This window comes from Eretmochelys imbricata, chromosome 1 (assembly GCF_965152235.1).
Source record: "Eretmochelys imbricata isolate rEreImb1 chromosome 1, rEreImb1.hap1, whole genome shotgun sequence".
Classification (NCBI taxonomy): domain Eukaryota; kingdom Metazoa; phylum Chordata; order Testudines; family Cheloniidae; genus Eretmochelys; species Eretmochelys imbricata.
This window is the reverse complement of record NC_135572.1, coordinates 32,599,127-32,622,937: the sequence shown is the minus strand read 5'-3', so window position 1 is coordinate 32,622,937 and position 23,811 is coordinate 32,599,127. Positions and strand designations below refer to the sequence as shown.

The window sequence follows — 23,811 nt, the reverse complement described above, 5'->3', positions numbered from 1 at the left end:
TCACAGCTCCCATTAGCCAGGAACCAGCCAATGGGAGCTGCGGGGGCGCTGCTTGCAGGTGCGGGCAGTGCAGGGAGACCCGCTGCCCTCCTCCCCCCGAAGGGCACACAGAGACGTACCAGCAGCCAGCCGCTTCTGGGAGCGACGTGGGGCCAGAGCACTGCTGAGCTGCTGGCCGGGAGCCACCTGTGGTAAGCACCTCCTGGGTAAGGCCTGCACCTTGCACCCCCTCAAAAAACAGCTGCCCACAAGAGGGCAGCCAAAGAGCCGCATGCAGCTCGGGAGCTGCAGGTTGCCAATCCCTGGCCTAGCACAATGATGTCCTGGTCCGTGATTAGAGCTTCTAGGCACAACACAATAGAAATGATTAATAATAACAGGAAACGTTGAGTCATTTCTCTCTTGTACTCATATAGGATAATTCCTCACTATAGGAAAGGCCACCAGTAACTGGCATTGCTACTCATGTCCCAGGTCCCCACTGCAGTTTCCCCTATTGACTGCTTGGCCCAGGGACTAAATCCTTTCCTGAGACCTTCTGTCAATCAAGCAATTAAGTAATTCAATTTTAGTTTGATTGATAAATGCAACACCGCTCCATTTTTTTAAAAATTCCAACAGCCCTTAGTGACTGGCAGTTCCAAATAAACACTATTAATAAATCATTACTCTGTAACTAAAGACCAGGCTTTCAGGAATACTTGGCAATTGCCTACCGCAGGAAATCTCTCAGGAATATTTGTCATTCTCACAGTTACAATGCAACAGAAGAGCAACTATTTGAGACAGCTAAGCTAAAGCATGAGAAAAAACAGGAGCACACTGGTTTAGGGACTGGTAGTAACCAGTGTTTCTGTATTTGCACTAAGAATGCAAAAAAGCAGAAGAAAATTACTTACAGCCTCAGTTCCCTAATGAGCATTCAATGGAGTGTAACAAGAAAAGATTTGCTGAAACTACCAGGAATAAGAAATGGGAGAAATGAAAAGTAATAGACAATGTGATGCCTTTTTACCTCCCACCTCTGCCTACAGGTGTCAGATGAGGCCCGAAATGTCATTCATGTAATAATACCATATCTGGTCTAAAGCAGTCTCAGCACAACTGATCTGATTGTGTGCTAATGTCTGGGAAAGCATGATAAGGAATGTGCACAATAAAAAGATCTGCCCCTTACAGTACTGTATTAGCAGATGGGGGTGATTTATTAGATAATCTTAAACTGCTTGATGGTGCAGGGTTTTTGTTGTTGTTACAGGTTAACCCCAAATGTCAACTTGGACGTGGAGTAATTAAAGCATCTGCTGTCAGCCTTATTTCTGGTTACCTGAACACCCACTGACTTGTTTGAGAGAGGTTATTAAATCTTGGGATTCAGGATGAAAGGTATTCAGAGAAGCTTTTCTTCTTTGTCAGTGTCTATTGTCAGAGACTACACTTTGTATGCATCCTCTTTGCTGAGAAGATGACAATTGACTCAGAGATAGTCAGCAACTACATTTTGGTTCCAGCAACAATTTTTCAAAAAATACATAATGGTTATTGTTTCTAAGGTAGCCAAGAGACTACAGGAGTCTGTTGCCAACTATCAACACAGCAGAAAGGTAGTTAGTACCACAGATGCAAGAATACCTGGAGCCACCAGGTCTCTGGAGAGCAGCATACTTCCTCATCTGTTTCAATGTTTCAGGAAATCTCACTAGAGCTGTTGCATCCCCCACTCCCCTACCCGATCACCCTCTTGCTTGAGGCCCATCGCATAAAACATATAACAAATTACTTACCCTGCATACTTCATCCCAAAGTATTTGCTCTCCAAACCATTGTTTTCACCTACATGGAGGCTAAACTTATCAACACCTTCAACATCCATTGAATACAATTGATTTCAATGGTAGTGGAGGCTGCACAGCACCAACAGAATTAGGCCCATGTTGAACACAGATCCCAGCTGAAAGACACTCCATGAGATATCTTTCCTACTCTAGGATTAAGCAAAACAAAACAGAAAAATAGTTTTCCAGCTTGGTAAGATTTCTCAAACCAGCTGATACCAATTCCAATGTAAATGCTTAGTTTGTCAAGGTGTGTACAATGCTCTAAAAAGACAATCTATCTAAAGTGTGAAGTATTGTGATGAGTAACTATGCACAAATTTGACAAAGTTACTGAAAAGAAAACAAAATGCAACACCTTGCTCTGAAATATGGGTATGAATGGAGATATTTCTAAACTGCAATAGAATTGGAGCTGCTCTGTAATAATTCATGAATATTAGATGTTATCAGGATTTTACTGTGTGAATATGTTGGTTTAGAAATAGGGGGGTTGTCAGAGAAAAACAAGGAGAAGGAGTACAGTGTCTCAAGATAAACCACCGCTTGATAAATACTTTAGGGTTATTAAGAGACAATGCTGGACATGAAAACACCCTGGAACACAAGATGAAAAGGACTCTGGCAGTTAAAAAGGGATTCTCTCAAGTGAGAGGGAGGCAGTTGTTGACCGAGACACACACTGGGGGCCTGAAGGAAATTAGGCCTGCCTAAGTGATCATCAGAGGATGGTACGCCTTAGGTAAGACATGAGTGTAGACAGTTTGTTGTTTTAAAACCCTTTTTTGCTAAATGTTTTGTTTTTACCATGGTAAATAAAATAATACTTTTGTTTTAGGAAGACTGTCTGGTCACTATGCATACCACTGATCACAGACTGCCAAAGGTAAGAACCACAGATGCTGAACCCAAGTGTATTTGCTGGGTAAGCAGGGTTGATGCACAGGGTACTGTAGCCCAGGGTCTAGTCCAAGAGTGGGAGAACTGAGGAATTCCACCCCAGGAGGGGGAAAAGCACAAAGCCTGACACCTGAGCGGATGCACTTAGAGAGACCACAAAGGGGACAGAGGTGCAGCTAGTACTGCAATCCAGACAAATATATTGCCCAAATTCTTCCCAGATCAACATGTATATATGCTGTGGTTTGGCTTGGATAACCCTATTATATATTCAAAATCTGAAAGATGTTGGTTTCCTTCAAAACTGTTAGTATAAATTCAATACCTCACTTCAGCAAATATGGCCACTTAGGATTTTATGATTGCTATGCGGTACAAGATGGCTGCTCAGAACTTTATAGAATCAGATGGGATAATAATTGTACAGTAGAATCGGAAGTATGCAATCAGGTAGCAGCAGAGACAAAAAATAAAAAAAGCAAATGCAGTATAGTACTGTGTTAAATGTAAACTACTAAAAAAAAGGGAAAGTTAAAAGTAAAAAGATTTGACAAGGTAAGGAAACTATTTCTGTGCTTTTTTTTCATTTACATTAAGGTGGCTAAAAAGCAGCAGTTTTTTCTGCATAGTAAAGTTTCAAAGATGTATTAAGTCAATATTCAGTTGTAAACTTTTGAAAGAACAACCGTAACATTTTGTTCAGAGTTACGAACATTTCAGAGCTGCAAAAAACCTCCATTCCCAAGATGTTCGTAACTCAGGTTCTGCTGTATTCCAAAAGCTAAGGCCCTACCAGTTGAGCTACAGGAGAATCTTGGTTTAGCTGTAGGAGTGTACAGTGCAGTATATTTAGCAATCCTTTCATTATTGCTGAATCCTAGCCAGGATTAAAGGACACCCTATGTGGTTAAATGATTTATGAATTAGAAAGCCAGAAAGGAGAGCCGGCATTCAGCAGCCTGAATAAAGAATTATCTAGACATTCATTACAACTGAGAATTGTCTCTTCTGTGATGCTACATGGAGCAAAAAGGCTGTAACACACAGATAAGCAGTTCTGATTCGATTCAGTAGAAGCCAGTGGTGTACACATGCATGAACGTAAGTACTCACACACACACACACAGTGAGTTTATCAGTGTGTAATTATCAAACATTTTGCCATATCTATCCATCTCTAGCTGCTTATGTCACTATCCAGAGAGAGAGAGAAAGAGAAGATGCTTTCTCCGAGTCATACAGTGCTTTTCTGCTCTGTCTGATCATATACTATCCCAGCCTCACTTTACTTCTGGCAAAAACTGCATTCCCCTTAATAACATTATGAACCTCATCCTGTATCATCAAAAAAGTACCCTGAGGTAATCTTATTCTTGATTAAAGGAGCTATAAAACTGCAAAGTCTTGTTATGTTTAAAAACTAAATACCCTCATTTCCTCATTAACCAGTCTACTCACCTGCATACAAAATTCTAGCCAAGGTGAGATACGAAACCCAGAACTTTGGCAGTGCTAGCGGGTCGGTTATAACTAAGATGACTGACATCACCATGAATTAGCGGTTTTACAGAGAAGTAGATGATACTATTAGTTTAGAGGATGCAAAAGTAATCCTGGGCTCATATATTTTTGGAACATTATTTTATTGTTTCTATTTAGAATCTATGTCCCAGGTTGGAACAGGTAACTACACAATAATCTTGTTTTCTTTTCAATTAAAAGATTTTGCAGGGGAAAATCAACACAAAACAAAAAAACAACAACAAACACCACTGGAATTATATATCCTGATTTGTGCTAGCAAGCAGAGAAAAGTAGCAGAGGAAAAATGTGTGGTAAATAGAATACAGATGACAATTTTTTTCTTTTCATTTAAAAAAACTACTTTATATGTCGAACCAGCACATTTTAAACTTGTATATATTATTGTCTGTTGGAATGGCTAGGTAGGGAATTCATAATTGGTTACTTAGTCAATTCCCACTTAGCTGTCTTATAAAAACTTGGTATATGCACCAAGGAGTTTCTGTGAAAATGAAACCCTGCAAAATAACTGAACCAAAAATTAGATGTGTCACATTTTAATAAACAATGGTGTCTAATTATGGAAGAATATGTACTTACTTGCCCAGCGCAAAGCACTCCATCTTAACGGTAGTTCCCTTAGCAGCTGTAACTGTGTAAGGAAAATGGACCTCAATTTTCGGCTCATATTCCCCCATCACACCTGGGAAATAAAAAATGGTCTTTAAAAATAAAATGAATGTCACTGCTTCTTTCCAAACCTGAGACTTTATTGTGAAAACTACTGTGGCGTGATTGTTAATAGCTATACAGCGATAAAGCCTGTGGTGGGGGGAAATAACTTACATTAGTTTGACTCGCTCTGCTCAAATCCTATTCATCCCCTTTTCGATGGTATCTTCAGTGCTCTTAAAACAGCAGCACTTTTAAAAGAAAAGATTTATTTCCTCAAATATGGGTTCAAATTATATTTCAAAAGATTGCCATGTACAATCAATTCTGGAGGGTTGGGAAATTTCGTGTACAAGAGCTTTGTCCATTTAGTGATGCAGGGTGGTTAGAATGGATAAATCAACCAAAAACTTAGCACATATCCTCTTAGCCAGACAATATAAGATGTCCTTTTATATCAAGGACATACTGACATTTGTAAGAAAGCAGTCAAATGATGTGAAAGCATGTGTCTTTCCCATCGAAAATAATGTACAAACTCACAAAGCCCTCCTAAAATTTCAGATGCATGGCTATCATTATTTATTTAAATGCTGACAATGTGCTCAGTGTTGTTAAAGAAGTACAGTAAAGACATTCTGGGCCTCTTAATAAACTAGATATTGGAATTGATGGAATTACTCCAGGTATAACTGACAGCAGAATTTGACTTGCAAGAGGAATTGAGAGAAGTTAAGGAATGGGAAATGAGAGCAGTAAATGGAGAAAGATTATGTAAAGTGAGGTGAGGAGTTTTAATGTGATATGACTCAAAGACTGAGGTTGTGACAGAGTGGCTGGCGAGGAGTATGACTTTAACAGTCGTGGTTTGGTTAGATTGCAGATATGGGTTGGGGAGGGAGATAGCTCAGAAATGGGGAGGCCAAAGGGGAAAGCTACACTAACCATGTTAGGATTGCTCAAGGCATGGACAAGTTTCTTGATCGTGGGGAAATTGAGGAAAAAGGGAATTTAGGTGGTTATCAAAGATGCAGCAGTAATAGGACTAAGGGGCTGGTCCAAAGCCCATGGAAAAATTCCCACTGAATTCAAGAGTGGGTAATAGGAGCCGGGGGAGGCAAAACAAGGAAACAAAAGAGGGATATTGAGGGAGAGAAAGAATGGGAGATACAGAGAGAAGAGAAAGGAGAAGAGCATGGAAGACAGAGAGAGTGAACCTTGCAGAGGGGAGAGAGAGAGGGAGAGAGGTAGAATGGCAAGAGGTGGTTGGAACAAACAACCAATTTGCAGAGAGAAAATAATGCCTAGAGTTTGAATGGTAAAAGCCCTTTACTGATGTCACTGATGTCACAGGGTGTAGGGCAAGGGGCTCCAGCTGGGTCATTATTCTGTTGCTGTAATTGACTATTGTCCCTGCAGCTCCCAGTGGCTGGCTCTATTTCTGGCAGGTCCTGCTTTGTGTCTCCTCTATCCATGTGGTACGGAGTTAGGGAGAGGTGCTGGGGCCTGATGTCCCTGCAGAGTACATGTGATTTTACTAATTGTTTTAGAAAATGTGCATTTAAATTCATTTTGGGAGCCTAGTGTTAGTTAGAATACTTGAAGACTTCTGATATGTGAATAATAGCAAGGAAAGTATATCTTCTATCTAACTGAAAGAAAGACATACATTAGTGGCATCAATTGTTCTTGCATACACCACACCCAGACAACTTAATTCCATAATGTTGCTTTATGAATAGCACTGGATTGCTTTTCACTAAAATATATTTATATACAACCACACCACCCATATGCTGTACTCCTTTCAAAATTCACAAGCTAAATAGGGCTGAACAGGGAAGTGTTATTTACCCCTTCACATAACACAAGAACCAGGGGGTCACCCAGTGAAATTAATAAGCAGAAGGTTTAAAACAAACATAAGGAAGTACTTCTTCACACAACACAGAGTCAACCTGCAGAATTCATTACCAGGGAATGTTCTGAAGGCCAGATCTATAACTGGGTTCAAAAGAGATTTAAATAAATTCATGGCTATTAGCCTAGATGGTCAGGGATGCATCCCCATGATCCAGGTGTCCCTAAACATCTGACTGCCAGAAGCTGGGGATGGAAAACGGGATGGATCACTTGATAAATGCCCTGTTCTGTTCATTCCCTTTGAAGCATCTGGCACTGGCCACCATCAGAAGATAGGATACTGGGATAGATGGACCATTGGTCTGACCCAGTATGGCCATTCTTATGTCCTGCCATTCTTATGAGTTAGCTCAGTGCTTGAATGGGAAACTGCTAATAAATATTTAGGTACTGCAGGAAGTGATGTTGATACATTCTTGTCTCTAAATAAGTACTGAATCAATGTCATGTTCTCTGTGTATATATATATATATCTTTCTACTGTATTTTCCATTGCATGCATCTGATGAATTGGCTTTTAGCCCACGAAAGCTTATGCTCAAATAAATGTGTTAGTCGCTAAGGTGCCACAAGTACTCCTTTTCTTTTTGTGGATACAGACTAACATGGCTGCTACTCTGAAACCTGTCCCAGCACAGTTTTATAGGCACTATGCTGTTGTAGAGAGACTGTCTTTTGTATCAGTGCAAAACCAAGGTCTTGACCCCTTTCAATAATAAAAGATTCAGTGCTGTTTTTGCAAAAGTATGAACATTAATTCCAGTGTGCTGGCCAAATTCCAAGAGGGGCAATTAAATGCCAACTAACTAAAATGCTCCTGAATTTGTGATTCTTCACTTTCTGTCCTAAGCTGATTTGTTGTTGTATGCTATTAAACAATTGCCTTGTTTCACTTCTGAAGTGGCTGCACTTTCAAAATGAATGAAATAATCATTGTCTCTCAGTTTGTACAGTGCTTAGGAATCCTTTGGTTTGGAAGATACAACTGGTCAAATTCTGAGGCCCAAATTCAGCCTTCACTCAAACAAACACCCATTAATTGCAACTGCCCTCTGTAAACGCAAGTATCAGATATTTTGTGTTGACACATTCAGGTCATGTCCTAAGGAGATGCTGATCTGTCAATATTTTGTACCATGTCATCTTAATGTCAGTTATTGTAATAAAAACAATGGGTCATCCTGATTGCAGGCACTCACAGGGAGACGCAAGCAGAAGTATTATGCTATCCTTTGTCACTCCACCAGGTTAACACTGTTTGTGAGAGGAGATTGGGAAAAGTAAAGAAAGTCTACTATTTCAAAAGGATATTTTTCATTTTTATTATTTATGATCTTGGAATTCAGGGAGGCTGCTAGATTTGTCTGAGCATCAAAGGCAAATTTATCAAGGCCTTGTTTTTCTATGTTATAGTACAATTGCTCTGTGTGACTGCTGTACCTCCCTCCAGCTTGTTTTTCTTTCCTATTTCTGTTCTGGTCACTATGATTCAGCAACAGCAATCTAGACAGGATTTGCATTTTCATCTGCAGTTTCATTTCATTTGTATCATAAATGTAGGAAGGTGATAAAATAAACTTGAAAGTTTAACAAATATAGACTGCATATATAATGTGTAAGTCAATCATTTTCAAACTTATAAGCGTGCCTCTTTTTTGGATACTTGTTTAAGTGTTTCCTAAGTCAACTAGACAGCTCTAGTTATCAAATCAGAAATTTAAATCTACACTGTATGTGTGGCTTTGGTATTGCAGGGATCAAAAATTTAATAGCACATACAGAAAAAACTGAAATTCTGAAATGAATAACAGGGAAACTGCAGAGAACACAGGACCCAAATATTATGGTTCAGGAGTAAGATGCACCTATGATTCCTTCTGTCTCTTCATGAGCATCCTTTCCAAGTAACAGGACTCTGTCTGCACTTTTCCCAGAGTTGCAATCCATGGTTCATACCACGTTAGCCTGGATCACTAGGCTACAACACCTCATGTCACCAATCATATTTCCCTCAGCTGGCCCAACTGGATTTAGGTCCAGTCATACTCTCTGGGAGCTTGTGACCAATATGAAATGCAGTTGCTCAACACAGCGTATTCAAAAATAGATACGATACATTTATAGAAATGTAACATGCAGAGAGATACAGGTTAAAAAAATCAAAACTTAGACTCATTCTAAACTTAGCTTTCCCTTTTCCTTCTAGTTTGAGCAGGCCTGTGCTTATTCCAGCCCCCTCCTTTTAGGACTGAGGATCAACATTCATCTCTCCTGACATCCTCTGTGTCTCACAGAGTTTCTCCGTTGAGAGCACGGTGACAAATTGGGGGTTGTGTCCCCACCTGCTCTGCTACCTTGGGTGCCTCTGTGCTGTGCAGCTTTGGTTCAGAGCCTGGCGCCATCAGCCTGCTTATAGCACAATAGCCACACCCTGGCATTCACTAGCCTGGTTACTCCTGGCGGGTTAGCACCAGCACCTTCCCAGTCTTGAGTTTTCTGAAAACCAGTCCTTCTGACTGTCGCACTCACAGAGCCTTACTAAGTTCACTGCTCCTTTAAAGAGACAGTACACACCAACAACCTGTTCATTTAGCTGAGGACTCACACATCCCTTTAATAGACAGCACTGATATGGTCTGTAGCAAAACCAAAAAATAAGTTTATTAACAAAGAACATAGGATTAAGTGATTTCTAGTAAGAGCAGAAGAGAGATGAAAAGTTACAAACAAAGCACACTTTCTGGTGACTCGCTACACACAGCAGCGCTTTCCCTGCGGCTGCCTCCCGGCGCGCTCCATCTGCGATTGCAGCCATGCCCTGCGACAGACAGAGCTAGCGATCCAGAGAGAGAGGAACTGCAGGAAGGAACCTTTGGAACAGCCAAACCTGGAGAAGACTAGGCAGAGGTTTATTTTGTTGTTATTTAGGGAAAAAGCTGAACTATACACACCGGTCATGGTCCAAACGTTCCCTCTTCCTGAGTTTCCCTAAAATAATAACAACCATAAAACTCTCTCCCTCTCTCTTTCTCTCTCTCTCTCTCTCACACACACACACTCCAGGAGCTGCAAGGTGGGGGGTGCCACCTGCTTACATATGTCTGATACAGTTGTTCACTTCCAAATTCCTTTAATTTCCTGTGGTTTTGCCTATTTCACATTCTCATTAAAAGCAGAAAAGCAAATGGCTCCTAGAAGCACGTGGGCACCGACAGTAGAGAGATACCATTATGGTCTGTTACACTTAGGGACTTTTAAAAATAAACAGATGATGACCTAATGGATCACACATTTATTCTCATCCGTGGCAGGGATGTTGGCGCACTGTTTGTTACACACGATCACATCGATGGTCGGGGACGTAAGGCGGACTAAAATCATCGTTGTCTTTTCATGACAAATGAATACTTAGAGATTTTTCAGCCAATCTGAGTTTTTAAATGTCCCTAAATACTTACTTGCATGGGGGAACCCTATATAGAGAAGCTTATATTGGCAGTGCTCACACAGTGTAAAACATATTGGTAGAAATGAGGCTGACTGTGTTGGGGATATTCATATCTGAGCGTTACACCCAAAACATTTTCATCTCACACTAAAAAGGAAATTTTCAGTGCATTGGGTGGGATTTAACTACTATTGATGTTAATGTAAGCTGCATAGCCAATTCCCCATGTACCTCACTGAAAATTCACTGCTGTTCTGCAGTATTTTTCCAAAATAGTATTTTCACTTCGAACCTCCTTGCCCTCTTCCTTAGTAATAAATGTTTCCTTTGACGGCCCTTGGAAAGGGCATGTGAAATGTCTATTCTGAGGTGCATTAAAGTCCCCAAGTTGTTTAGTAGAATACTCAGGGCAAATAGTGTATCATTTGTCGCCTGACTGGACGGTGGCTTCTGAACTAATATCAGTAGGATTTTAGTAATGCAAATTCCAGAGAAAACTAATCTTGCTGAAAACTGCACAGTGGAGAAAAAATGCTCTTTGGTTTATAACTTAGTATTTAAATATTTATAAAAAGCAGTGTGGAAATACAAGTTGTTTAACCACTGTCAGCCAAATGTGAAAGATGTTGAAAATGTGAAAGATGCATGTTAGTTTTGCTCAAAATAGGTATTAGTCTTAGAATGTATTTACTGTTTAGACTCTATGAAATGCTTGTTAATTGCTGCCTGCATTAATCTCACATGTAATGTCATTATTCCATGCTATAAGAAAACATGTAATAAAACATTGCTTTATAACTTTGAAAATGCTTGCTCTGAACTTGTGAATCCAGGCCTAGGACTCGTGCCCCTACCTATCCAGAGGGACTATCAAAATCAGAGGGGCCATCAAGGAACATCACAATACACAGGGTTTGTTCATGGCCCTATCACACATTGGAAATGCTACATGTAAGGAAGCTTGCCCTGTGTGGACTTGGAAACTGAATGAAGGAAATACAGGAAAGTCACAGGAAATTTTTCCATTTATTCATGTTTGGACTCTGACTGTGTAGAGACACCAAACAAAAGCCAGAGATCTCCAGGGGCTGCCTCCTGGGTCCTCCCTGAAAGATACTTTGAACTGACAGATCACTACAACTCTGTCACTCTTAGGATTTAGATGGTAACTCATTTGTGTGTATAGGTTTGCTTGCTTTAACCTATTGTCTTTGGTGTAAGACCTAGGGCACTGATTGACTTGGGGTAAGTGACTCTCTTCTGGGACTGGAAGCAACCTGAATGTGGTGTGATTTTTGGTGTAAGTGACCATTTATCACTAAATCCAGTTTTTTTCTGGCATGTGACTCCATGGTAAGACTGTTATTTTGATCCAGGAGTTTATATTTGTTACTAGCTTGGTGAAATCTAATTATAGAGTTCACCATGAGGTTGGGGTGCTTGCCCTGTTTTTGACCTTCTGTCCTGAGTAGGCACTTATGGTTGTGAGCCACATCAGACAGTGGGATAGCCCAGTCCTGAGAAGAATGAGATGATGACAGTGGGTTGTGGTAAGAAAGTCAAGGAGTTGCTGAATGCTCCTCTAATTGACGGAGTGTGTCCAAAATTTGTGTTGAAAGTCCACAATTTGGGGTTCTGGTTCAATTTGCAGCAACTTTTGGATAATCAAACAGCGGCTGTGGCCAATATTGATTTCTTTCACCCCTACATCAGATCAAGAGCTTTATGATCTAAAATCCTAGTCCCCAATCAACAAAATTATTTAAGCATATGTGTATCTTTAATAACCTGAGCTGTCCCACTGAAGTCAATGCCTCTCCTGGCAATGGCTCACTGGTACAAATTCAGTCCTATGGGCTGAATACATGATACATGATGGGCTGAATTTTTAAAGCAATCTGGATTGCTTGGTAAACTAGGCACAAGCAAACAATATGAACTGTGATAGGCTAAATGTAAATGTATACATCTAGGAAAAAAGAATGTGGGTCATACTTACAAGATGGGAGACTCTATCCTGGGAAGCTATGAATCTGAAAACGATTAGGGGACATGATGGATAGTTAGCTGAACATAAGCTCACACTGCAATGCTGAGGCTAAAAGGGCTAATGTTAATCTTGGATGCATAAACAGGAGAATCTTGAATAGGAGTATAGAGGTTATTTTACTTTTGTATTTGGCAATGGTGCCCCTGTTGCTGCAATACTAGTGTCCACAGTTCAAGGAGGATATAGATAAGGCTATGATTTTGTCACAGAGGTGACAGAAGTTATGGAATCCCTGACTTCCAAAGAACTCTGTGACTTCAGCCCTGGCAGCTGGGAGCTGCAAGGTCCTGCCGCCTCCTGCAGTGGTAGGGAGCTGTGAGGTACCCCTGCCACCTGAGGCAGCGAACCCCCAAGCTCTGAGTTGCCTCAGGCAGTGGGGGTTCCCTGCAGCTTCCAGCTGCCATAGGCAGGGGGGTATTCTGCAGGTCCCTGCCACCATGGGCAGCAGGGGGATCCCCACAGCTTCTCAGCCGCAGTGGTGGCAGGGGGATCCCCATAGCTCCCTGGCCGCGGTGGGAGGGCAGGGGGATCCCTCAGCTCTCCACCACGATGGTGGCAGGGGGACCCCTGTGTGATGCTATATCCCATATTCTTCATAGAAATATGGTTATGATATGAATATGGCATGACTAACATATACTTCACGCAAGATAGCTCATGTAAGATATCATTGGAAAGGTTACAGTTTACTGAATGAGATTATCCAATTTTTATGTGTGTATTATTTCTGTATCTGAAGCTAGGAATATTAACCATGTATCTATATTTCAAATGATGCTACTTTGGGTAACACCCACAACAAGCCCTTCAGGTACAAAAAGTCAGACAGGCTGCTGGCCCATCAGCAGAGACAACAAGACTGTGAAGATACTAATCTCTCTCCTTCCTGAGAGGTGTCCTCCTAGCTCTGACACTACCAGGTCAGGTGGTCCTGTCATCTGATGCAAAATACCACCTTGGACACTACTGGTACTTTTCCACTGTAGGGGCATGGGGATCAAACAAAGGATTCCTGCCTTAGGTAAATCATTTTTAAGAGCTGGGGAGGGGGTTGATAGGGACTCTCCTCCATTGTCTACCCAAGAAGAAGGACTTCTGAAAGAACCTGAAGGGACAAAGGAATTAACCTGAAGGGAAAGTCGGGGGTGAGTCCAGACTGAGACTTGGATCCAGTTTGTAAGAAGAAATAACTGGAACTCTGAGTTACAGAAATTCTGCATCCTGCCTAATTCAACATGTAGGGTGAGAAATTACATTTTGAAACCTGTTTATTTAATGAATCAAGCTTAGTTTGCGTGTTTTGTTTTATTTGCTTAGTAATCTGCTTTGTTCTGTTTGCTACCTCTTATAATCACTTAAAATCTGCCTTTTATAGTTAATAAATGTGTTTTGTTTATTATTGAACCCACTTTGTGAAATTTCTAACTGGGAGAGGGGGGAAGAAGTTGTGCATATCTCTCTTCACATTGGGGGAGAGGGTGAATTTTGATGAGTTTGCACTGTGCAGATTTTTCTATTCAGTGCAAGACAATATACCTTTGGGTCTGCAATTCAAGGGAGTTGGGAACCTGAATTTTGGAACAAATCCCTTAAATTGAGTTTTCCCAGAGCTGATCTCAGTGTCTGCGTCTTTCTTCAGCTGGGTGTGGCCCTGCCTGTGTGTGTACTAGAGGAGGCTTAAGTGCCTGGCTCAGCAAGAGAGGTTAAAGGGGGCCCAGGATGGCAGAACAGGGAGGCTCAGCAGTATCTCAGTGCATCAGGTGGCACCTTGAAGGGGGGCAACCCATCACAACCCACAGCTCCCCAACTCTGCGTGAGAGGGGCAGGAGAAACCCCTCAGCCCCTGGCCGCTGCAGGGGTGGGGGCAGGGGAACCTGCATCTCCCCACTGCGACAGTGCCAGGGGGATTCCCACAGCTCTCAGCTGCCTGGGAACAGGCAGGGGGAGCTTGCAGCTCTGAGCCACAGGTGGAGGGGGCTCCTGGAGTTCTGATCTCCCATGGGTAGTGAGAAGCGCCGGCGCTCCCAGCCACCCTGCAGCTGCCCAGCCCCTTCCTATTTTATCATGGATATTTTTAGTAAAAGTCAGGGACAGGTCATGGGCTTCTGTGAATTTTTCTTTATTGCTCATGACTTGTCCGTGACCTTTACCAAAAATATTCATGACAAAATGTTAGCCTTAGATATAGATAATTTAAGAAGGTTAAAAAAAGAACCATGAGAATGATTAAAGAATAGGAGAACATGCCTTATAGTGAGAGAATCAAGGAGCTCAATCTATTTATCTGAAAAAGAAGGTTAAGGGGTGACTTGATCACAGCCCGTAAGTACCTACTTGATGAACAAATATATAATGGCAGGCTCTTCAATTTAGCAGACAAAGATATAACAATATCCAATGGCTGGAAGTTAAAGTTACACAAAGGCAGACTGGAAATAAAGGCAAATAATCACTGGAACAATTTATTAAGAGTCATGGTCTCCCCCGTGAAATCTGGTCTTTTGTGGGCTTTTACCCTATACTATACAGATTTCAAGGGGGAGACCAGCATTTCTCAAATTACAGGTCCTCACCCAAAAGGGAATTGCAGGGGGGACACAAGGGTATTTTAGGGAAGTCTTGGTATTGCCACCCTTACTTCTGCGCTGCCTTCAGATCTCGGCGGCCAGAGAGAGGTGGCTCTTGTCCAGGCGCCCAGCTCTGAAGGCAGCGCCCTACCAGCAGCAGAGCAGAAGTAAGGGTGGCAATACCAATATCATGGTATGGCCCTAATCATCATGATTCTTTCTAGCCTTAAAATCTATGAATCTTACTCAAACTGAAGTTTATTATTTCATCTAGACCTCCCCAGACGGGAGAAGCTGATTTATGTAGGGTTCTCAGATGCCTCGGTGAGGAGACATTTAAAATGTTTAGACAGATACAGTCCTTCTACAGTAAATAATGTAGAGTTTGTACTTTAAAAATGACCTCCAGCTCCAATGTCCCTGAAACTTACACTTAACTATTTGATGCATTAAAAAAAAATGTTCCCCTGTTCATGTACCAAAAATGTTGAAATAGCTGCAATACACAGAGTGCAATTTTTCACTAAGTCCTAATTGATTAGGATAGAAACTAGGATTGCTCTAACATTCACTGTTATCTAATTAAACTGGAAAGAGGTTTCTAAATAGGAAGTACTTTTCTGTTGGAATGCCTCATATCGCTGTTAAAGTACAAATACACAGTCATTTCCTTAATAATAAAGATCAAGCTAACACAAGCTTTCCCCCCTCTCCATTAGCAAGAGCTATTGAAATGCCTATTATTTCACAGCCCAAAGCAACAAAGTGTCCTTGTTATAAAACCTGCAGTAGTTCTAACCCTAAGCAAAATTCCTGCTGTTCACAATCAGATTATTTCATTATGCTGACAAAATCATGGAACTGACAAAACATTCTTAGTTGGACATCATGTCACACTGCAAAGAAAGCTGTCACATAGGTATGTATAGAAATGTTTACGATTCTGAACAGACCTGGAAGGTAAAACACAGTTTTATAAATACAGTCAAACTAGTGAATTTGAAATCATCTGCTTTATAATCATCATAATAATACTTCACATTACTCAGTTCCTTTAAATATGCATTAATTAAACCTCCCAGCAACTCCATAAGAAGAACATATTATTATTAAATTCTTATTTTACACACATATAGAAGATGGAGAAGTTAAAGCCCAATATAAGGCCATTTTTATTTAGGAAGTTAGCTGCCTAACTTTAGGTACCCACATTTAGAAAATCTGGCTTAAGGGCAAGCCAATGGGAAAGGGCTCAAAAGTATAGATATTTTGCACAAGAAGCATCTGAAGGATCATCTGCAGACTCCAGAATAGGCATTATCTATTTTTTTCTTTACACTTTTAAAGTATAAGAAATATAGAGATTAAAATTGGAGTTTTGAATCCTGATCCACCAGAGTCCTTCAGTATGCATTTAATTTTAGGTATGTGACTTATCCCAATGATTTCTGTGGGACTACTAACATGCTTGAATTTAAGCATATGTTTCCGAGCTTTGCTGGATGAAGGCTTTGGAGAGGTAAGGGAGAAAATCTGGATGGATGGAGGAGATAAATAACCAGGAACCAAGGGATATGTGCACAGAATGGTCCCTTTCAGTGTTTTTTCATGATGATGTTATAACTTCTGCTGACAAGAAGACATCATACTCAGAATGGGCAATCATATATTTATTAGTATTACCTTTATCTCTGTAAAAAAAAAAAAAAAAAGCTTTCCAGCAGCATGAACAAATCTGCTTGATAGTTTTTAATAATGTATCTTTATCTCCTAGTTTTGGTTCTTGCTTTCTGTGCAATATGATTTTGGCTATTTAGTTAGTAAATACTAGAATCATTCTCTTTAATATACCATATTTAAGTGTGAATTCCTGTCACATGCATGTTACTCAGGAGAGAAATAATCTATTCCTGATTAGCTGATTTGATAAAGATGGCAGAACACCACAGTATCCAGAGAAAAAGAAACACCATGTCTCGTTGAGAGAAAAGCTGGGACGATCATACCCTCAAGATACAAACTGCAATGCTTAAAGCTTCAGGCTTTATTAGACATAGCATTATGCCTCAAATACAATCCCATATCCAAACGTTCCTGAACTTTGAAATAAATCAGATTTGAGCCAAACCATACTAGGCCCTTTTCAAAAATATTTATAAATCTTTATTCCCAATCTCCTGATATGACCAATAAGATATACACTCCTTTGACATGTAAGAATGTTAAATCAAAGCACAAACCAAGGGATTCAACTTCAACAATACTCAGCACAGCACAGTACGAAAAAGTCTGTTTATGTACAATTACAAGATACTGAACGATGGATTTTATTAATAAGGACTGTGGTGGTGCATTTTAAAAGGGAAATAGAAGTGATTTTCCTAATGGAGACAGTTAATATATGATTTTTAAAAGCAGGTTGTTATATAATTTTCAAGAGAAATGTTAGAAGATGGAGCCACATTACTGAACACAGAAAAATACAGAAAAGCAATACGAATTTCACATTTTACTCCATATTACAGATGGAGAAATTGAGGTTGAAAGGATAAAGGGAAATCATTATCTAAAAGATGACCGACACCAAAAATAATGTACCAACTAGTTACATATAACCTAATGAATTTTGTTAGATTAGAATTTTTTTTAGTGTTTACTTTGTGTTTTTGACAATACTTCATGTGGAGTCACTTAACTGTTTCCCTTGTAAATGGAAAAAATATTTAAATCCACACCAGAAAAAAAAATGACATAGGTGCAGGTGTAGACTCTGAAACAGTTTAAACTCAGTTTTGCATATGAGCTAGATTTCAAGTTGAGTGGTTCCCAGCAAACCAATGGTCAACGAGCGGTCAACAGGTCAAGGAAAGCCCCCAAAAGTAGCAGAATTTCAGGGTTTTCTTAATTGAATGAAAAACGGTCAATGTCAACTCCACTGCTACGGGAATAGTGCCCACTTCTGGGGTTCACAGGTGAAGAAGGATGTGGATAAATTGGAGAGGGTCCAGAGAAGAGCAACACGAATTATTAAAGGACAGGGGCAGCACCAGCCTCTTTCCAGGGCTGGGACTGAGGTGGGCTAGAAAATTGCAGGGCGGGGAGAGGGAGGCTGTGCTATCCGGCCAGCAGCCGCCACTCTCTGGCTGCCCAGCTCTGAAGGCAGTGCCACTACCAACAGCAGTGGAGAAGTAAGGGTGGCCATGCCATACCATGCCACTGTTACTTCTGCGTAATGTTTGACCTTTGCGCTGGGAAGGGTGGCTTGGGGGAGGGGTGGCTAAGGCAACTATTGGGGTGGCTATAGCCCCGGTAAGTCCCCCCCCATGCTGCCCCTGTTAAGGGATTGGAATACATGTCTTACAGTGAGATACTTAAGGAGCTCGGCCTGTTTATCTTAACAGACAGAAGGTTAAGGGGTATCTTGATCACAGTTTATAAATACCGACACAAGGAACAAATATTTGATAAGAGAGATCTCTCCAATCTAGCAGGAAAAGGTATATAACAGGATACAATGACTGAAAGTTGAGTTAGACAAATTCAGACTAGAAATAAGTAGCAAATTCTGAACAGGGTGGGTAATTAATCACTGGAACAATTTACCAAGGGTTGTGATGGATTCTCCACCACTGGCAATTTTTAAATCAAGACAGGATGTTTTTCTAACAGATATGCTCTACTTGATTCAGGAATTGATTCAGGAAAGTCCTATGACTGTGTAATATAGGACATCAGACTAGATGATCATAATGGAAAATTCTGGCTTTATAATCTATAAAGGGTTGAACTTAAAGCAAATCTTTTATAAACTCTCAATATAGTTCCTTTCTGAAACCCAGAACCTGCTGTCCAACTTTTCCAAAACCTTCTCCCCTGTGTTCCCTGCCAGACCTCCCACTTGACTTGGGTCATGCAAAAATGACCTTTTCCACACCCTGCCTCACCCTCTCTGACTGTGCAGGTTCCTTCTGACAGGAAGCACTTGGTCACATGACTCAGCCAGCCAAGACCAGTGCCCTGTTACAGTCCCCTGAAGGTGACTTGGCCAAGGCCATAGAAGGGGGAGTCATTGTGAGCACCAGGATCAGGAAAACATGAACTCATATATTTTTGTCATGTGCTTTGATCAATAGACTCATAGACTTTAAGGCCAGAAAGGACCATAATGATCATCTAGTCTGAAAACGCAGGCCACAGAACTACTCAGCTACCCACTCCTGTTACTACCCACTCCTATACCTCTGGTTGAGTTACTGAAGTTCTCAAATCTTGATCTAAGACTTAAGTTACAGAAAATCCACCATTTACTCTAGTTCATAACAGCAAGTGATCTGTGCCTGCAGAAGGAGAAAAAAACTTCCAGAGTCTCTGCCAAACTGATTTGTAAGAAGTTCCTTCCAGATCCCAAATGTAACAATCAGAGAGACCCTGAGCATGTGGGCAAGACCCACCAGCTGGACACCTGGGAAATAATTCCCTGTAGTAACTCAGAGCCCTTTCCATCTCATGTCCCATCACCCGCCATTGGAGATATTTGCTAATATCAGCCATGGATGGGCCAAATTACATTATAGGCAAACTTATCATATCATCCCCTCCATCAACTTATCAAGATCAGTCTTAAAACAAGTTAGGTATTTTTGCCTCCACTATTCCCCTTGGAAGACTGTTCCAGAACTTCACACCTCTGATGGCTAAAAACCTAATTTCTAATTTCAAGGTCTAATTTCAAGCCTAAATTTATTGATAGCTAGTTAATATCCCTTTGTTCTTGTGCCAGCATTGGCACTTAACTCGTCTCCCTCCACAGCGTTTATCACTCTGAAGTATTTATAGAGAGCCATCATATCTCTCCTTACTCTTCATTTGGTTAGGCTAAACAAGCAGAGCTCCTTAAGTCTCCTCACATGAACTAGGTTCTCCATTCTGCTGATCATCCTAGTAACTCTTCTCTGCATCAGTTCCCACCTGAATTTATCTTTCTTGGGAGTCCAAAACTGTACACAGTATTTCAGATGAGGTCTCACCAGTGCTTTGTATAATGATAATAACATTTCCCCTATCTCTACTGGAAATACCTTGCATCATGCATCCTAGGATTGCATTAGGCTTTTTTTTAATGGCCACATCACGCTGGTGGCTTCAAGTCATTCTGTGTTCGACCAGTTCTCCTCCTCTGTCACTTCCAACTGCTAAATTCCCAGCTTATAGCAAAAATTCCTGGTTTTAGTCCCTAAGTGCATGACTTTGCACTTTGCACTATTAAATTTCATCCCATTTCTGTTCAGTTTTGAAAGTCATCCAAAACTTCTTGTCTGATATTCTGGTGCTTCTCCTTACTGGAAATACCTCCCACCTTTTGTAATCTGCAAATTTTATTAGCAAACTCTCATTTTTTGTGCCAAGATCATTAATGTAAAACATTAAGTAAAACTGGTCCCAAGACTGATCCTTGAAGAACTCCACTTGTAACCTCCATCCAGCCTCACAGTTCACCTTTCAGCATGACCCATTGTAGTCTCGCCTTTAACCAGTTCCTTTTGATTCTCGTTATTAATCCCCATCTTCTCCAATTTAACTAATAATTTCCCATTTGGAACTGTATCAAATGCCTTACTGAAATCCAGGTAGATTAGATGTCCTGCATTTCATTTGTCTAGAAAATTAGTTATCTTTTCAAAGAAAGAGATCAGGTTTATCTGCTTCAATTTACCTTTGCAACCATGGTGAGCAACTCCTGCAGTCCGTGGGCTGCAGGCTGCCCACCACTGCTTACAAGGTCCAACTCTGCTTGGCTTTTGGCAGTTCTCAGTTTTTCCGTACACTTTCTGACTTAAAAGAGATGGATTTCTTTTTCCAATACAGCCCATTTTTAATAAAGAAAAATGGATATTATAGATGAGGATGCTATTTTGCTGAAGAATAAAGAATTACTGAAATATTTAATTAAACATGCAGAGGTAATAATACAGGAGGGAAAATATGCCCTGCATGGCAGAAACTACAATACAGTGATTTATGCCTGTTTAACCTGCCTGTCCCTGGAGTAAGTGATGTTTAATGGGTTGTTCCAGACCAGCTAGCCACCTACATCTACTGTGAATGTCTGTGTACCACCAGAGGTCCTAGTAGCTTGGGCCTGACTTGAGCAGATCATATCTCTGCATAAAGCATAGACCATTATCTGGAGTCCCACTGACTTCAATGGAAGTTTACACAGGCCTGAGGGTCTGCATCAGCAATATATGAGACATAAATGGAGTCTTATTTTTTTATAGGTTTCAGAGTAGCAGCCGTGTTAGTCTGTATTCACAGAAAGAAAAGGAGTATTTGTGGCACCTCAGAGACTAACAAATTTATTTGAGCATAAGCTTTCGTGAGCTATAGCTCACTTCATTCATTCATTCAGTGAATGCATCCGATGAAATGAGCTGTAGCTCACAAAAGCTTATGCTCAAATATATTTGTTAGTCTCAAAGGTGCCACAAGTACTCCTTTTCTTTTCATTTTTTTTTATATTGATGATGCTGTAATATAACACACGACTTATGCAGCCTAACAAAGCTGTATTGTGTGAGATGCTGAACACAAGTACCAATGTTATAAGCATCCTCAACTCCCACTACAATCCAGAGGCACTCAGCACTTTTTAGAATTTGGACCTGAATTAGCACCAGACAGTAAATATGTCCACCTATATATAAATACACATTACATTGTGCAATTAAACACAAAGAAAACACATTCTGTGAGCTTTTGTTATTTTGGGAAGGGAGAGGAGAGGGAGAGTCGTGAAATATTGAGGTCAAGTGTTTACTAGACAAATCTTTTGACAGATAATTAGCAGACTGAATAAAAGACACACTACCCATGGCAGTTGCATGTGTTTGTAAAATCGATATTTCAGTGTAGCTCCAATTCCATTACTATATGTGGAGTAATTTTCTATACATTACCCCATCCTCACCTCTTTTCACTGTTCCGTTTCCCTGATGAGTTGGGAAACCATTTTCATTTGCCCCAAAACTTTACTTTACCAAACAGGTGCTAAGCATAGGTATTCTGGAGACTTGCAAACTATACAACCCAGTGTTATATCTCAATAACCACAGAAACCATACGTTCCCTCTCCTAAAAGTAGAATTGAACATTTTCAGTGCTTTGAAGTACATAGGACCAAATCCTGTTTCTAATGATCACACGAGTATTCCCATTGAAGTCATTGGGATCAAGGCAGATAGTGTTTGGCTCAAAGCACAGTGATGATATGGGAAATTTATTGACAGCTGAACTCTGCTTTCAATTAAACCAGTGCAAATCTGGACTAAATACACTGACACCAGTGGGGTTAGTCTTGATTTATGTAGATGTAATGGAGCAGAATGTGGCCCTTGTGTTTGAAATTGTACAGCATTTTCTGGAAACTTCAAATGCAGCAAGGGAACTAAGCAGCAGCTGCAGTAATACTGAGATAAAATGAGAAGCAACTTATGTCTCTTCTTTACAGTCATAATTAAAACAAAAAGGAAAAAACAAAGTGAAAACGTGAACTTGAAATAACTGCATTATGCTATCACTTCTCAAAGGTTTTATACTCCCTAGGTTTCTATTTTCTAATTTTGAGGATATTTTCTGATGTTTTCACCATTCAAGATACTTTACTACTCCCAATCAGTCTCTGAATCTGCAAAGATACATTTAACAACCCCTTTTTACTATTTGTAAACACATTTTAAATAACTCTTCAAAGTTTCTAAAGCATTATAAAGGCAGTTAATGAAATGATGAATGATCCTTTCCCTGCTAAAACTTTTTTATCTCCTCAGATAGAATTTTAAAGTGTTTTTATAAGCCAGCTTAAAGTGAAATTGAATTGTATGGAATGACTGATTGTCAAAGACATCTGAACAAATGAGGTGTTCATTTTATTCAGAACCCATTCAAGGATTTCTTGATATTTTTATTTAATTTGCTTCATATCAAGGGGCAAAGTTTCCCTTTGAGACACATCACGAAAGAAATAAAAGATTAATAAAAGCCAAGTAAGTTCCTACATTCTTGCAGAGTTTGACATAAAGCCTTAATATTATTCTGCTTCCTCCTCATAGATAAATACACAGGAACATTATGATGGGAGTGTTCTTGTCATAAGCTGCCCAGTCCCTTTAGCACTGCCTATAAATTGAAAACCCAGAACAATTAGTGTAGGAAACTATACCAGGACAGAAAGAAAAAAGAAAAAAGAAAAGGATACCTAAAACAAATCCAGCCTACATAACTCTTCCCAATAAGTTCCTGATAAATGTGCTGACTACGGAAGTGGACTAACTCTGGTTTATCACAGAACTAAATAACTGGCTGGCTTGCCAAGCATCAGACCTCAGAAAGCTGTGCACATTTTGGGCCTCAGTAAACACCTGACAAGGCAGAAATGAATCATTTCCTTATGGGAACCCATATAAGCCATATGGAAAGCCACAGTGCCACAATTAGCTACATAAAGATAAGGAAATGTTTAGATACCTGGGCATTTGTTTTATTGCTATCTTTAATTGCTTTGCTTGTTACATTTATTCTTCAGCCCTATCCTTCTCCACACACTACTAATAATTAGTTTTCTTTAATGAGCAATGTTTTGCAGGGGCAACATGGTTCTGTATTATTGAGTGACAATGTATCAATGTTACTTTACTTCAAGTTCTGTCACCATCATTCCCTTAAAGTAATATTTTTGAATAGGTTAAAGAGAATATAATTTAAAGCCATTTAGGCCTAAAAGAAAATGAACTACTGTACGAATGGATAGCTTTAAAGATAATCTTGGGATAATTCATGGGGAAAAAGTCTTGCAAAAGGTCAGAGTTCTGTGACACTATTTATATGGCTGCATTG

At 40.2% G+C, this 23,811-nt stretch overlaps 1 protein-coding gene across 1 annotated transcript in view; it reads right to left on the bottom strand.

The window, feature by feature from the left end:
- CNTN5 (contactin 5) overlaps positions 1–23,811 on the bottom strand; it is a 544,075-nt gene that overhangs the window by 210,121 nt on the left and 310,143 nt on the right. Inside the window, exon 7 of the mRNA XM_077805582.1 lies at positions 4,860–4,962. Coding sequence (XP_077661708.1) covers positions 4,860–4,962 — 103 coding nt within the window. The remainder of the gene's footprint in view (positions 1–4,859; positions 4,963–23,811) is intronic.